This window comes from Phaethon aethereus (assembly GCF_964289735.1).
Source record: "Phaethon aethereus genome assembly, chromosome: 2".
In the NCBI taxonomy this organism is placed as follows: domain Eukaryota; kingdom Metazoa; phylum Chordata; class Aves; order Phaethontiformes; family Phaethontidae; genus Phaethon; species Phaethon aethereus.
The window spans coordinates 896,578-911,093 of NC_138582.1; the positions used below are offsets into that span (position 1 = coordinate 896,578).

General features: G+C 58.5%; 3 protein-coding genes across 3 annotated transcripts; 2 read left to right on the top strand and 1 right to left on the bottom strand.

Moving 5' to 3' along the window:
- Positions 1-1,455: 1,455 nt before the first annotated feature.
- Positions 1,456-4,606, bottom strand: LOC309417270 (feather keratin-like). The gene has a single exon (XM_082014743.1). The coding sequence runs from the start codon at positions 2,000-2,002 to the stop codon at positions 1,688-1,690; it is 315 nt and encodes a 104-aa protein (XP_081870869.1). The 5' UTR covers positions 2,003-4,606; the 3' UTR covers positions 1,456-1,687.
- A 2,285-nt stretch (positions 4,607-6,891) lies between these two features.
- Positions 6,892-9,208, top strand: LOC309417575 (feather keratin-like). The gene has a single exon (XM_082015087.1). The coding sequence runs from the start codon at positions 7,591-7,593 to the stop codon at positions 7,903-7,905; it is 315 nt and encodes a 104-aa protein (XP_081871213.1). The 5' UTR covers positions 6,892-7,590; the 3' UTR covers positions 7,906-9,208.
- A 2,163-nt stretch (positions 9,209-11,371) lies between these two features.
- LOC309417713 (feather keratin-like) lies at positions 11,372-11,889 on the top strand (the record flags this gene model as incomplete). The annotated part of the gene is made up of 1 exon (XM_082015246.1): positions 11,372-11,889. The coding sequence occupies one exon, from the start codon at positions 11,372-11,374 to the stop codon at positions 11,684-11,686; it is 315 nt and encodes a 104-aa protein (XP_081871372.1). The 3' UTR covers positions 11,687-11,889.
- Positions 11,890-14,516: the final 2,627 nt, after the last annotated feature.

Here is a 14,516-nt window from a genome sequence, read left to right on the forward strand (position 1 = left end):
TGCAAAGAAGGAAGTGGCAGAAGAGGAGGAGGTACCTGGGCCATGTGTCGGGGCAGTCCAGGCTGGGCCCTTCCCTGCTTGCTTGGTGCCTTGAGAGGAGGAAGTGTGGAAGGCAAACCCACGTGCCAGGAAGGGCCTGATGTGCGTCCTTCGTCTCTGTTGTGACTTCCCGGGTGTGGGTGGCAGCTATCGGGTGTTGTGGGGATCCAACACAGAGAGGGTGGTCAAGCATTGGAACAGGCTGCCCAGGGAGGTGGTGGAGTCACCATGTCTGGGAGTGTTCAAAAAATGTGTGGATGTGGCACTTCAGGACATGTACTAGGGGACATGGTGGCGCTGGATTAATGGTTGGACTTGATGATCTTGAAGGTCATCAAGCCCGGGGAGAAGGACAAGAAGGTGATGGGAAGTGGTCGGCATGGATTTCCGAAGGGGACATCGTGCTTGGCCGACCTCCGTGTCTTCCACGTTGAGGTGACTGGGTGTTGGACGAGGGGAGAGCAGTGGCAGTTGTTGAGCTGTACTTGAATGAAGCCTTTGTCACCCTCTGTCGTCACACGCTCGTAGACAAGCTGAGAAAGCATGGGTTGCGTAAGGGGCCAGTGGAGGTGGTCTGCAAAGCGGCTGAAGGGCTGGGCCCAGAGGCTTGTGATGAGGGGCAGGACAGGAGGCCCTGGGCACAAGTGAAAACAGACGGAATTCCATGGGCAAAGGCGGCAAGCCCTTTTCAGTGTGAGGGCAGTCAAAGAGTGGAAGAGGTAGTGGAGTCTGCGCCCTGGGAGGTACTGGAAAGCCGAGTGGCTGTGGCCCCGGACAAGCTGCTCTAGCTGGCCCTGCTTGAGGAGGGGAGGTCGAAGCTCACGCTCTCCAGAGGTTCCTGCCGAAAGAAATGCTTCTGTGATTCTGTTTGCTGGGAGGGCCGGGGAGTCACGCTGGGGAAGAGAGTTAGTCGAGCGTGTGCTGGCACAGGGAGACCTGGTCAGAGGCGTGCACAGGGGAGCGCAGACGTGTCAAAGGCTTTGTCTGAGCCAGTGATGGGCTTGCGTCACGTTCTGGAAGCCCCCCAGGTGCCAGCCTGTCTTGCAGTTGGTTGTGGCGGCATATGTCCTAGGAGAGGTCTCGTGGCCCGTTTCCACCCACCCCGGTGGCGTGTTGAGCCCTGGCTTTGTGGCGGGTGAGGTTGGAAGAGCCTTGGGAGAAGAAAGGAAGTGGAGACGTCTCAGGTTGGGATGCAGGACATCTTTATTGAGGGAAAAGAGTGAAAAGGCAGGAGCACGGAGTGGAAGGGAGGCGGTCTGAGGAGCAAGTAGGGCAAGCATAAGCCAAGGTCCTTAGCTTGCTGTAGATTTTGCCAGAGCACCAGGGTCTTCCTGCCCTGCGTTGGGAGCAGCCCAGCGGAGGTCCCCCGCTGGCCTTTGTCTTGAGAGAAGGTGTTTGCAGTGGAGAGTAGTGGACCTGGCAGAAGGGGCGAATGCAAAGAGGGCAGTGGGAGAAGAGGAGGAGGTACATGGGCCATGTGTTGAGGCAGCCGGGCTGGGCCCTTCCCTGCTTCCTTGCTCGCTGTCTGGAGAGGAGGAGCTGTGGGCGGCAGGTCAACGTGGCAGCCAGAGCGCGGAGCTGCGTCCTCAAGCTATGCCGTGGCTTCCAGGGCGTGTGTCGTTGCCATCAGGGGTGGTGTGGAGGGCCCTTAGCAGGGGTAGCAGCCTCTTCGGCCACTAAAGCAGCCCAGGCCTCCTAAGCCGTAGCCGTAGCCGTAGCCGAAGCCGCCGGAGGAGACGGGCACTCCCTGGGAGCTGAGTTCGTTGCCCACGGCAGCCGATGAGGAGGATCCGACGGCGGTGCTCTGGGGGAAGGAGCTGAGGATGGGTCCTGGCAGGGTGACCACCACGGTGGAAGGCTGGATGACGACGCGGGAGTCCTCGCACTGCCTGACACAGGGCTCGTTGCAGCTGTTAGCCAGCGGGGTGGGTCCGCAGGGGCGGCAGAGGTCGTAGCAGGCCATGTGTGTGGTGTGGCGGGGCCCTGGAAGAGAGGCTGTTGAGGAGGAGGAGGGGCGCGGGGGTGCGAGGGGCAGTGCTGCAGGAGGGCAAGGGAGTGGGGAGGCCTGTTGTGGGGCAGTGGGGAGCGTGGCGGTGGGGAGGCGTCTGGGCTGCTGAGGCTGGGGGCAGAGGGTTCTGGAGGAGGCAGGCCAGGTAGGACAGGAGACGGAGGGGAAGGGGGTTCAAGCTCACCTGGTTGAGCGTGGAGGAGAAGGCGTCAGGAGAAGTGTGTGAGGGAGAGAGGCGCCGGGCGGGCTTTTATGCTGGTCCCCAAACGCCCGAGGAAGTGACACAGCCTTTGCGCATGACGGCCCTTTGCGGCAAGCAGCTCTCGCATGCCACAGCCTCGTGTGTAATGAGCTGGGGTGGGTTTTCCTTCCCACAACTCTCCATTTTCATGTCCTCCTCTCCCGGACACGTCTATCATGCCCTGGCGGCAGCTTTTAAGTGAGAGTCGGTATTCGGGAGGATTTGCATGGAAAGTGCATGTCAGGGCATTGTTCATACGTGGCCAAAGCATAGGAGTGGTGGGGTGTCGTCAGTGAGGTCACCCTGTGACATTCGTGTGCTGTGGTTTGCAGGTGAGAGGCCCCCCTTTCCTCTCAGGCCTGGCAGGCTGGTCAGGTCTTGGCAGCTGTACTGGGTGTGAGGCGCTGCCGCTTCCATCGCATTCGGTCCGTCCCTGCCTTGCCGCCAGCCCGCTACGCCCGTCTTGTGACCTCAGAGCAGAGGGATGGTGGCTTGGGGTCCCCTGCACAGGTGGTCCAGGGCCCCAGCAGCAGGGAGGATGGTGGTCCGCAGACCCCCTGCATGGGTCACTGCGGAGCACTGCAGTGAAGAGGGGAAGGTGGCTGAGGATCTCTGTCAAGGGATCAGTTGGGGACTCAATGGCAAGGTGAGACCATGGCCTGGGGACTGCCACGTAAGTGGAATGGATGTCGTGCTGCCAGGCAGACCATGCGACAAGGGCCCACCCTTGGGACAACTGAGAACCCCACATCAAGGTGAGTGGTGAGCTGGGCCCCTTCATGGGTTGCCCAGAGTCTTGGCAGCAAAGGGGGCCGGGGACACGGGACTCTGTGTGGGTGTCCCCAGGACCCCACTGTGAGGGAAGATGGTGTCATGGGGACTGCCAGGCGGTTGGGCTGGAGACCACAGCAAGATGGGGCCAAGAGCGGGGACCCCGCATGGGTGTCTCTGGCACCGTGCAGCATGGGCAAGAAGTGCAGGGTCTGTTGACATATTTATTGATTGCAGCTTTTGGGGGTCTGTTATTTAATGAGGGCATTTTCCCTGCCTCTCTTCCCCCTCCAAGTCATAGAATCATGGAATCTTTGGGTCGGAAGGGACCTTTCAAGGCCACTCAGTCCAACCCCCCTGCAATAAGCCAGAACATCTACAACTAGAGCAGGTTGCTCAGAGCCCCGTCCAAGCTGACCTGGAATGTTTCCAGGGCTGGGGCATCTACCACGTCTCTGGGCAACCTGGGCCAGGGTTTCAGAACCCTCACTGTCACAAATGTCTTCCTTACATCTAATCTAAATCTGCCCTCTTTCAGTTTAAAACCATTACCCTTGTCCTATCGCTACAGGCCCTGCTAAAATGTCTGTCCCCATCTTTCTTATCAGCCCCCTTTAAGGACGGGAAGGCTGCAAGAAGGTCTCCCCGGAGCCTTCTCTGCTCCAGGCTTAATAACCCTAACTTCCTCAGCGTGTCCTCACAGCAGAGCTGTTCCAGCCCTCTGAATGTTTTTGTGGCCTCCTCTGGCCCCACTCCAACAGGTCCGTGTATCTCCGTGTGCTGAGTGCTCCAGAGCTGGACGCAGCACTGCAGGGGCATCTCACCAGAGCAGAGCAGAGCAGAGCAGAGCAGAGCAAAGGGGCAGAAGCCCTCGCCCTGCTGGCCACGCTGCTCTGGATGCAACTTTCAGGGCTACAAGTGCACATTTCCCGCTCATGTGCAGCTTTTCATCCCCCAGGATTCCCAAGTCCCTTTCGGCAGGGCTGCTCTCCATCCCTTCATCCCCCAGCCTTGTGCTGATACCGGCGGTTGCCCCGACCCAGGTGCAGGACCATGCACTTGGCCTTGTTGACCCTCATGTGGTTCACACGGGCCCATTCCTTAACGTTGCCTGGGTCCCTCTCGATGGATCCCATCCCTCAGGCATGTCAACCACACCACTCAGCTTGGTGTCGTCTGCAAACGTGCTGAGGGTACACTCGATCCCACTGGCTATGTCATGGATGAAGATAATTAAGGAGTACTTGTCCCAGTGTGGAACCCTGAGGGACACCACTTGTCACCGATCTCCATCTGGACATTGAGCCATTGACCACCACCCTCTGGGTGCGACCATCCAAGCAATTCCTCATCCACCCAACAGTCCACCCACCATATCCATCTCTCTCCAATTTGGAGAGAAGGATGTTGTGGGGGACCGTGTCAAAGGCCTTACAGAAGTCCAGAGAGGCGACATCCATCGCTCTTCCCTTGTCCACTGATGCGGTCACTCCATCCTAGAAGGCCATTCGGTTGGTCAGGCAGGATCTGCCCTTGGTGCAGCCATGCTGGCTGTCTCGAATCACCTCCCTGTCCTCCATGTGCCTTGGCATAGCTTCTAGGAGGATCTGTTCCAGGCACAGAGCTGAGGCTGATGGGTCGGTAGCTCCCAGGGGCCTCCTTGCTCCCTTTTTTGAAAATGGGTGCAATGTTTCCCTTTTTCCAGTCTCCAGGGACTCTACCTGACTGCTATGACTTTTCAAATGTCATGGAGAGTGGTTTGGCAACTACATCAGCCAATTCCCGCAGGACCCTGGGATGCATCTCATCAGGTCCCATAGACTTTTCTATGTTCAGGTTTCTCAGGTGGCCTCAAACCTGATCTTCTCTTACAGTGGGACAGACTTTGGTCCTCCAGTCCCGTCTTGCAGTCCAGCCACTGGAGAGGTGTGGGAAGAGACACCACCAGTGAAGAGTGAGGCAAAGAAGTCATCGAGTACCTCAGCCTTCTCCTCATCTGTGCTTACCTCTCTTGCTCATCAAGGGGGGTACGCTTTTTTTGACCTTCCTTTTCTGGCTGAGATACCTGTAGAAGACCTTCTTATTGTTCTGTGCGTCGCTTGACACGTTCAGCTCCAGCCATGCCTTGGCCCTCCTGACCTCATCACTACAGAACCACAAAGTGTCCCTGTACTCATCCCAGAAAACCTGTCCCTGCTTCCACTGCCTGTGCATTTCCTTCTTGCCCTGTAGTTTGCCCAGCAGGACTTGCCTCTGCCATGCCGGCCTCCTGCCTTCCTTTCCTACAGGCGTAGGAACGTACGCTACAGGCATAGCGAGCTGGGAGCCAGGCAGGGAGGGAGCAAAAGCCATGGAAGGGGCAGTGCCTAACGACTCATACACCTGCAAAGCCCTGAGCAGTGTTCCAGGGATGAGGAAATAGCAGCCTCCCTGTCACAACGCACCTGCAAACATCACTTGAGTGCCACAAGATCACCTCACTGATGACACCCCAACTCTCCAATGCGTTAGACGCTTCTGCCAAAAGCCATGACCCGCATCTTCCATGCAAATCCTCCAGAACCCTACTCTCACTTAGAAGATGCCGGCAGGGCCACATGGACATGTCTGTGAGAGGAGGACATGACAACGCAGTGTTGTGGGAAGGAAAACACGGCTCACCTCATTTCCTGAGAGACGGCCTGCAAAACACTCACCTGGGCTGAACTGGGGCAGGCCTTGCCGTTCATCCACCCTTCGGCCTGCGTCCAACCACCACCAGGGCCTCGGCTCTGCAGCCACGTGCTGCAGGCTCGCCTCCCATGTCCTCTGCAGTCTCCACATCCTCCTTCTACCCGCCAGTCCCTGTTCAGACCAGTGGCCTCACCCCTCAGCACTCACCCCAGCTAAAATCAGAGAATCACAGAATCACAGAATCACTAGGTTGGAAAGGACCTTCAAGATCATCAAGTCCAACCATTAATCCAGAACCACCATTTCCCCTAAACCATGTCCTGAAGCGCCACATCCACACGTTTTTTGAACACTTCCAGGGATGGCGACTCCACCACCTCCCTGGGCAGCCTGTTCCAATGCCTGACCACCCTCTCAGTGAAGAAATTTTTCCTAATATCCAATCTAAACCTCCCCTGGTGCAACTTGAGGCCATTTCCTCTCGTCCTATCACTAGTTACTTGGGAGAAGAGACCAACACCCTCATCGCCACAACCCCCTTTCAGGTAGTTGTAGAGAGCGATAAGGTCTCCCCTCAGCCTCCTCTTCTCCAGACTAAACAACCCCAGTTCCCTCAGCCGCTCCTCATAAGACATGTGCTCCAGACCCCAAAGACCCCAAAGGCCCTGGCTCACCAAATCCTCTGCCTGCCTGCTGCTCCCACTCCCCCTCTGCCTCTGGCCACACTCACGGGCTCTCCAGAAACCCACCTGCCCTTGTGACGTGATCCACACCAAGCACTGTGTCCCGCCACAGCCCAGGCTGCACATGTGCCGGCCCAGCTAAGGGGAGCGCTGCGCTACGCAAGGGCCAGCACAAGGCTTTGGGGAGCGTCGCAGGACTCCCCACGTCACAGGGCTTGCGAGCTCTGAACCAGGGCTGCCACGACCACGGCCGGCTCTCGCAAGCAGCCCTCCTCTGCCCGCTTGCACTACCACCCCCAGCGATGGCACCAAGGGGGCATAACCCAAGCAGGCAGCCCCCTTTCTCCCAGCTACGACCTTACGAGCAAGAGGGGCACCAAGACACGCACACAGCACGCCCAACGGGAAAGGCCAGGCCTCAAAACAGCCTGAGCGAGCTGGGAGCCAGGCAGGGAGGGACTGAACGTGATGGAAGGGGCAGTGCCTCACGCCCGCCACACCTCCAAAGCCCAGACCGGCCTGCCAGGGCTGCGAGGAAATGGGGGCCCCTCTTCACAACGCACCCGCAAACCACAGCACACAAGTGCCACAGGATGACCTCACCGATGACACCCCACCTCTCCTACGCTCCGGTCACGTCTTCGGCCTGTCCTGACATGTGCCATCAACACCAAGCCTTTGGCCTCTAATACTCGCACTTAAAAGCTGCCGCCAGGGCCCACGTGGACACATCTTCAAGCAAAGGACATGAAATTGCAGCATTGCGGGAAGGGAAACACACCCCACCTCACAGCCTGCCAGGCTGTGGCATGCAAGAGCCGCTTGCTGCAAAAGGCCGTCATGCGCAAAGGCCGCCCCGCCCCCTCGGGGACCAGCATAAAAGCCCGCCCGGCGCCTCTCTCCCTCACACACTTCTCCTGACGCCTTCTCCTCCACGCTCAACCAGGTGAGCTTGAACCCCCTTCCCCTCCGTCTCCTGTCCTACCTGGCCTGCCTCCTCCAGAACCCTCTGCCCCCAGCCTCAGCAGCCCAGACGCCTCCCCACCGCCACGCTCCCCACTGCCCCACAACAGGCCTCCCCACTCCCTTGCCCTTCTTCAACACCGCCCCTCGCACCCCCACGCCCCTCCTCCTCCTCAACAGCCTCTCTTCCAGGGCCCCGCCACACCACACACATGGCCTGCTACGACCTCTGCCGCCCCTGCGGACCCACCCCGCTGGCTAACAGCTGCAACGAGCCCTGTGTCAGGCAGTGCGAGGACTCCCGCGTCGTCATCCAGCCTTCCACCGTGGTGGTCACCCTGCCAGGACCCATCCTCAGCTCCTTCCCCCAGAGCACCGCCGTCGGATCCTCCTCATCGGCTGCCGTGGGCAACGTCCTCAGCTCCCAGGGAGTGCCCGTCTCCTCCGGCGGCTTTGGCTATGGCTACGGCTACGGCTTAGGAGGCCTGGGCTGCTTTAGTGGCCGAAGAGGCTGCTACCCCTGCTAAGGGCCCTCGACAACACCCCTGACAGCCACCACCGACATCCAGGAAGCCACGGCATGGCTTGAGGATGCACCTCCGGCCGTTGCCGCCATATGGGTCTGCCGCCCTGCTCTTGGCTCCTCTCCTCAAGGCACCAAGTGGGAAGGGGACCAGCCCAGGTCCAGCACACATGGCCCATGTGCCTCCTCCTCCCACTTCTTTCTTTGCATCGTCCCTTCTGCCATGGCCGCTGCTCTCCGCTGCAACCACTTCCTCACAAGACAAAGACCGCCAGAGACCTACGGTGTGCCACTCCCACAGCGGGGCAGGAAGACCTCGGTGCTCTGGCCACATCCATCTCACGCAAGGGACCTCTGCTGATGGTTGCCCTATTTGCACCTCAGACTGGCTCCCTTCCACTTGGCATTCCTGCTGTTTCACTCTTTTCCCTCAATAAAGTTCTCTTGCATGCCAGCCTGAGACGCCTCCTCTTCCTTCCGTCTCTCAAGGCTCTTCCAACCTCACCCAGCACAAAACCAGGGCTCAAGACGCTGTCGGGGTGGGGGGAAAAGGTCTGCAAGGCCTCTCTTAGGAACTATGTCCCCAGCAACAACTATAACACAGAGCAGCACAGGGGGCTTCCAGCCTGTGACACAAGCCCTTCGCTTGCCCAGACCAAGGCTTGGGCACGCTCCTGCGCCTCTACCCATGCCTCTGACGCAAGCTCCCCGTGATGGCACGCACTTGACCAACTCTCTTCCCCAGCACGACTCTCTGGCCGTCACAGCAAGCAGAAGCACAGCAAACAGAATCACTGAGTGCACAAGGAACCTCCGGAGACCATGTACTTCAACCCAACTTGCTCCAGCAGGGTCAGCTCGAGCAGGCTGTCCAGGACCATGTCCCGTCACGTTTTCAGTAGCTCCAAGGATGGAGACGCCAACACCTGTCTGCGCAACCGGTTCCACTGCTTGAGCACCCTCACCCTGGAAAAAGGTTGCCTTCTCTTCAAGGAAAGGGCACGTCTTTTCAGCTTTCTCCATTTGCTCGTGCCCTGGCCGTGGGCACCGGTGAGAACAATCTGACTCCCCTGTCCTCATTCCCTCTCACTCGGGACTTGCATGCGTGGATTGACATCTCCCCTGTGCGCCCTGGCATCCTGGCTCAAAAACCTCCCAGCTTGCACAGCTTCTCCTCATAGGAAGGATGCTCCAGTCCCTTCAGCACTTCCAGTCCCTTCAGGCACTTCCCTGGGTGGCCCTGCACTTGACTCGCTCCACTAAGTCCGTGTCCTCCTTCCCCTGGCGAGCCCCCAGCTGCACACATGACTCCACATGGCGCCTGCCTCACCAGCACCAAAGAGAGAGCAAGATCACCTCCGCCGACCTGCTGGCAACGCTCTTCCCAATGCTGCGTTGGAGACGCTTGGCCTCTTTTGCCGCCAGGCTGCATTGCTGCCTCGTACTCAGCTGCTTCTCTACCAGGACCACACAGGCCTGTTGCACTAGGACAAGGGGTAACGGTTTCAAACTAAAAGAGGGCAGATTTAGACTAGATCTAAGGAAGAAATTTTTGAGAATGAGGGTGCTGAAACCCTGGCCCAGGTTGCCCAGAGAGGTGAGAGATGCCTCAGCCCTGGAAACATTCCAGGTCAGCTTGGAAGGGGCTCTGAGCAACCCGCTCAGGGGCTTGCCTAGCTGAAGATGTCCCTCCTCATGGTAGGGTGGTTGGACTAGATGAGCTTGAAAAGTCCCTTCCAAAGCAAACTATTCTGTGATTCTAAGCCAGTCCTGAACCCCTGTTGGGAAATGACACATTGTTCCTCCTCCTTCCTTTCCTCCTTCCTTTCTGTCTCTTTTGCATATTCCAGCTTTCCTTTCGCCTTCACTCAGCCTATTTCTTGTTAGTGTTGGAGAGTGGTGCTGGGAAGGAAGTTGGTTAAGAGTGTGCTGATAAGGGCAGATTGCATCAGAGGCACGGCCAGATGAGCATTACTGTACCCCAGCCTGTGTTTGGCCAACTGAAGGGCTTATGTCATGAGCTGAAAGGCAGACTTGTTCCAGTCTGCTGTTGGTGACATGCTTCCCAGAAGAGCTCTTGGCACCTTGGGGCACTCACCCACAGTTGTCGGCAGCAATCTCTCTGGTTGTATTGCGATGTCACGGCTTTGCCAAGCACGAAGTAGGCTGATCACAAGACTGCTGCGCACCCACGCAGATGGCCTCTTGAGCCCTGGCTTTGTGCCGGGTGACGTTGAAGACCCTCAGAAGAAGAAATGTACAGCAGGCGTGTCACGCTGGAATACAGGAGAACTTTACTGAGGCAAAAAAGTGAAAAGGCAGGAGCGCCACGGCGGAGTGCGCCAAACTGAGGTGCAAATAGGGAGGCCACCAGCCGAGGTCATTCGTGTGCAGTAGCTTTTGCCAGAGCCTCGAGGTCTTCTGGCCCTGTGGCTGGAACGGCACACCAGATTTTCCCAGTGGCCTTTGTCTTGTGAGATGCTGGATGCATCACAAAGTGATGGAAACAGCAGAAATGGCGAAGCAAAGAAGGAAGTGGGCAAAGAGGAGGAGATACACGGGCCATGTATGCAGGCAGCCCAGGCTGGACCCCTTCCCTGCTTGCGTGGTGCCTTGAGAGGAGCAACCGTGGACGGTGAACACATGTGCCAGGAAGGGGCTGGAATTGCATAATCAGTCCCCACCGTGGCTTCCAGGGTCTGGGTGGTGGCTGTCAGGGGTGGTGTAGAAGGCCTTGGCAAGGGTAGCAGCCTCTTCTGCCACTGAAGCAGCCCCGGCCTCCAAAGCCGTAGCCGTAGACCAGCTAGACCTGACCAGCCTGCCAGGCCTGAGAGGAAAGGGGGGCCTCTCACCTGCAAACCACAGCACACGAATGTCACAGGGTGACCTCACTGACGACACCCCACCACTCCTATGCTTTGGCCACGTATGAACAATGCCCTGACATGCACTTTCCATGCAAATCCTCCCGAATACCGACTCTCACTTAAAAGCTGCCGCCAGGGCATGATAGACGTGTCCGGGAGAGGAGGACATGAAAATGGAGAGTTGTGGGAAGGAAAACACACCCCAGCTCATTACACACGAGGCTGTGGCATGCGAGAGCTACTTGCCGCAAAGGGCCGTCATGCGCAAAGGCTGTGTCACTTCCTCGGGCGTTTGGGGACCAGCATAAAAGCCCGCCCGGCGCCTCTCTCCCTCACACACTTCTCCTGACGCCTTCTCCTCCACGCTCAACCAGGTGAGCTTGAACCCCCTTCCCCTCCGTCTCCTGTCCTACCTGGCCTGCCTCCTCCAGAACCCTCTGCCCCCAGCCTCAGCAGCCCAGACGCTTCCCCACCGCCACGCTCCCCACTGCCCCACAACAGGCCTCCCCACTCCCTTGCCCTCCTGCAGCACTGCCCCTCGCACCCCCACGCCCCTCCTCCTCCTCAACAGCCTCTCTTCCAGGGCCCCGCCACACCACACACATGGCCTGCTACGACCTCTGCCGCCCCTGCGGACCCACCCCGCTGGCTAACAGCTGCAACGAGCCCTGTGTCAGGCAGTGCGAGGACTCCCGCGTCGTCATCCAGCCTTCCACCGTGGTGGTCACCCTGCCAGGACCCATCCTCAGCTCCTTCCCCCAGAGCACCACCGTCGGATCCTCCTCATCGGCTGCCGTGGGCAACGAACTCAGCTCCCAGGGAGTGCCCGTCTCCTCCGGCGGCTTCGGCTACGGCTACGGCTACGGCTTAGGAGGCCTGGGCTGCTTTAGTGGCCGAAGAGGCTGCTACCCCTGCTAAGGGCCCTCCACACCACCCCTGACGGCAACGACACACGCCCTGGAAGCCACGGCATAGCTTGAGGACGCAGCTCTGCGATCTGGCTGCCACGTTGACCTGCCGCCCACAGCTCCTCCTCTCCAGACAGCGAGCAAGGAAGCAGGGAAGGGCCCAGCCCGGCTGCCTCAACACATGGCCCATGTACCTCCTCCTCTTCTCCCACTGCCCTCTTTGCATTCGCCCCTTCTGCCAGGTCCACTACTCTCCACTGCAAACACCTTCTCTCAAGACAAAGGCCAGCGGGGGACCTCCGCTGGGCTGCTCCCAACACAGGGCAGGAAGACCCTGGTGCTCTGGCAAAATCTACGGCAAGCTAAGGACCTTGGCTTATGCTTGCCCTACTTGCTCCTCAGACCGCCTCCCTTCCACTCCGTGCTCCTGCCTTTTCACTCTTTTCCCTCAATAAAGATGTCCTGCATCCCAACCTGAGACGTCTCCACTTCCTTTCTTCTCCCAAGGCTCTTCCAACCTCACCCGCCACAAAGCCAGGGCTCAACACGCCACCGGGGTGGGTGGAAACGGGCCACGAGACCTCTCCTAGGACATATGCCGCCACAACCAACTGCAAGACAGGCTGGCACCTGGGGGGCTTCCAGAACGTGACGCAAGCCCATCACTGGCTCAGACAAAGCCTTTGACACGTCTGCGCTCCCCTGTGCACGCCTCTGACCAGGTCTCCCTGTGCCAGCACACGCTCGACTAACTCTCTTCCCCAGCGTGACTCCCCGGCCCTCCCAGCAAACAGAATCACAGAAGCATTTCTTTCGGCAGGAACCTCTGGAGAGCGTGAGCTTCGACCTCCCCTCCTCAAGCAGGGCCAGCTAGAGCAGCTTGTCCGGGGCCACGGACACTCGGCTTTCCAGTACCTCCCAGGGCGCAGACTCCACTACCTCTTCCACTCTTTGACTGCCCTCACACTGAAAAGGGCTTGCCGCCTTTGCCCGTGGAATTCCGTCTGTTTTCACTTGTGCCCAGGGCCTCCTGTCCTGCCCCTCATCACAAGCCTCTGGGCCCAGCCCTTCAGCCGCTTTGCAGACCACCTCCACTGGCCCCTTACGCAACCCATGCTTTCTCAGCTTGTCTACGAGCGTGTAACGGCAGACGGTGACAAAGGCTTCATTCAAGTACAGCTCAACAACTGCCACTGCTCTCCCCTCGTCCAACACCCAGTCACCTCAACGTGGAAGACACGGAGGTCGGCCAAGCACGATGTCCCCTTCGGAAATCCATGCTGACCACTTCCCATCACCTTCTTGTCCTTCTCCCCGGGCTTGATGACCTTCAAGATCATCAAGTCCAACCATTAATCCAGCGCCACCATGTCCCCTAGTACATGTCCTGAAGTGCCACATCCACACATTTTTTGAACACTCCCAGACATGGTGACTCCACCACCTCCCTGGGCAGCCTGTTCCAATGCTTGACCACCCTCTCGGTGAAGAAATTTTTCCAAATCTCCAATCTAAACCTCCCCTGGCGCAACTTGAGGCCATTTCCTCCCGTCCTGTTACTAGTTATTTGGGAGAAGAGACCAACACCCATGTCGCCACAACCCCCTTTCTGGCAGTTGTAGAGAGTGATAAGGTCCCCCCTCAGCCTCCTCTTCTCCAGACTGAACAAGCCCAGTTCACTCAGCTGCTCCTCATCAGACTTGTGCTCCAGACCCCTCACCAGCTTCATTGCCCTTCTCTGGACACGTTCCAGCACCTCAGTGTCCTCCTTGGAGTGAGGGGCCCAACACTGAACACAGGATTCGAGGTGCGGCCTCACCAGTGCCGAGTACAGGGGCACGATCACTGCCCTACTCCTGCTGGCCACACTATTTCTGATACAGGCCAGGATGCTGTTGGCCTTCTTGGCCACCTGGGCACACTGCTGGCTCATGTTCAGCCGGCTGTCAACCAGCACCCCCAGGTCCCTTTTCCTCTGGGCAGCTCTCCAGCCACTCCTCCCCAAGCCTGTAGCATTGCATGGAGTTGTTGTGGCCGAAGTGCAGGACCCGGCACTTGGCCTTATTAAACCTCATCCAGTCGACCTCTGCCCATCGATCCAGCCTGTCCAGATCTCTCTGCAGAGACCTGCTACCCTCCAGCTGATCAACACTCCCACCCAACTTGGTGTCCTCTGCAAACTTACTGAGGGAGCCCTCAATTCCCTCATCCAGATCATCGATACAGATATTGGACAAGACCAGCCCCAAAACAGCCCTGGGGAACACCGCTTGTGACCGGCCACCAGCCGGATGTAACGCCACTCACCATAACTCTCTGGGCTCGGCCGTCCAGCCAGTTCTTTCCCCAGCAAAGAGTAAACCTGTCTAAGCCACGAGCTGCCAGTTTCTCCAGGAGAATGCTGTGGGAGATGCTGTCAAAGGCTTTACTAAAGTCCAGGTAGACAACGTCCACAGCCTTTCCCTCGTCCCCTAGGCGGGTCACCTGGTCATAGAAGGAGATCAGGTTGGTCAAGCAGGACCTGCCTTTCATGAACCCATGCTGGCTGGGCCTGATCCCTTGGATCCCTTGGACAAGTTGGTGGATAAGGAATTGGGTGGATGGTCGTGCCAATCATATCCTGGGCTGCATCAAAAACAGCGCGGCCCGCGGGTTGAGGGAGGTGATTCTGCCCCTCTGCTCTGCTCTCGTGAGACTGGAGTACTGTGTTCAGCTCTGGGGCCCCCAGCATTAAAACGACGGGGACCTGTTGGAGAGTTTCCAGAGGAGGCCGCAAAGATGATCAGGGGCTGGAGATCCTCCCCGTTGAGGACAGACTGAGAGAGTTGGGGAGCCTACAG

Bases quoted from the DNA above. Each gene is read 5' to 3' on its own strand.
- LOC309417270 (XM_082014743.1), bottom strand. From the start codon at position 2,002: ATGGCCTGCTACGACCTCTGCCGCCCCTGCGGACCCACCCCGCTGGCT.
- LOC309417575 (XM_082015087.1), top strand. From the start codon at position 7,591: ATGGCCTGCTACGACCTCTGCCGCCCCTGCGGACCCACCCCGCTGGCT.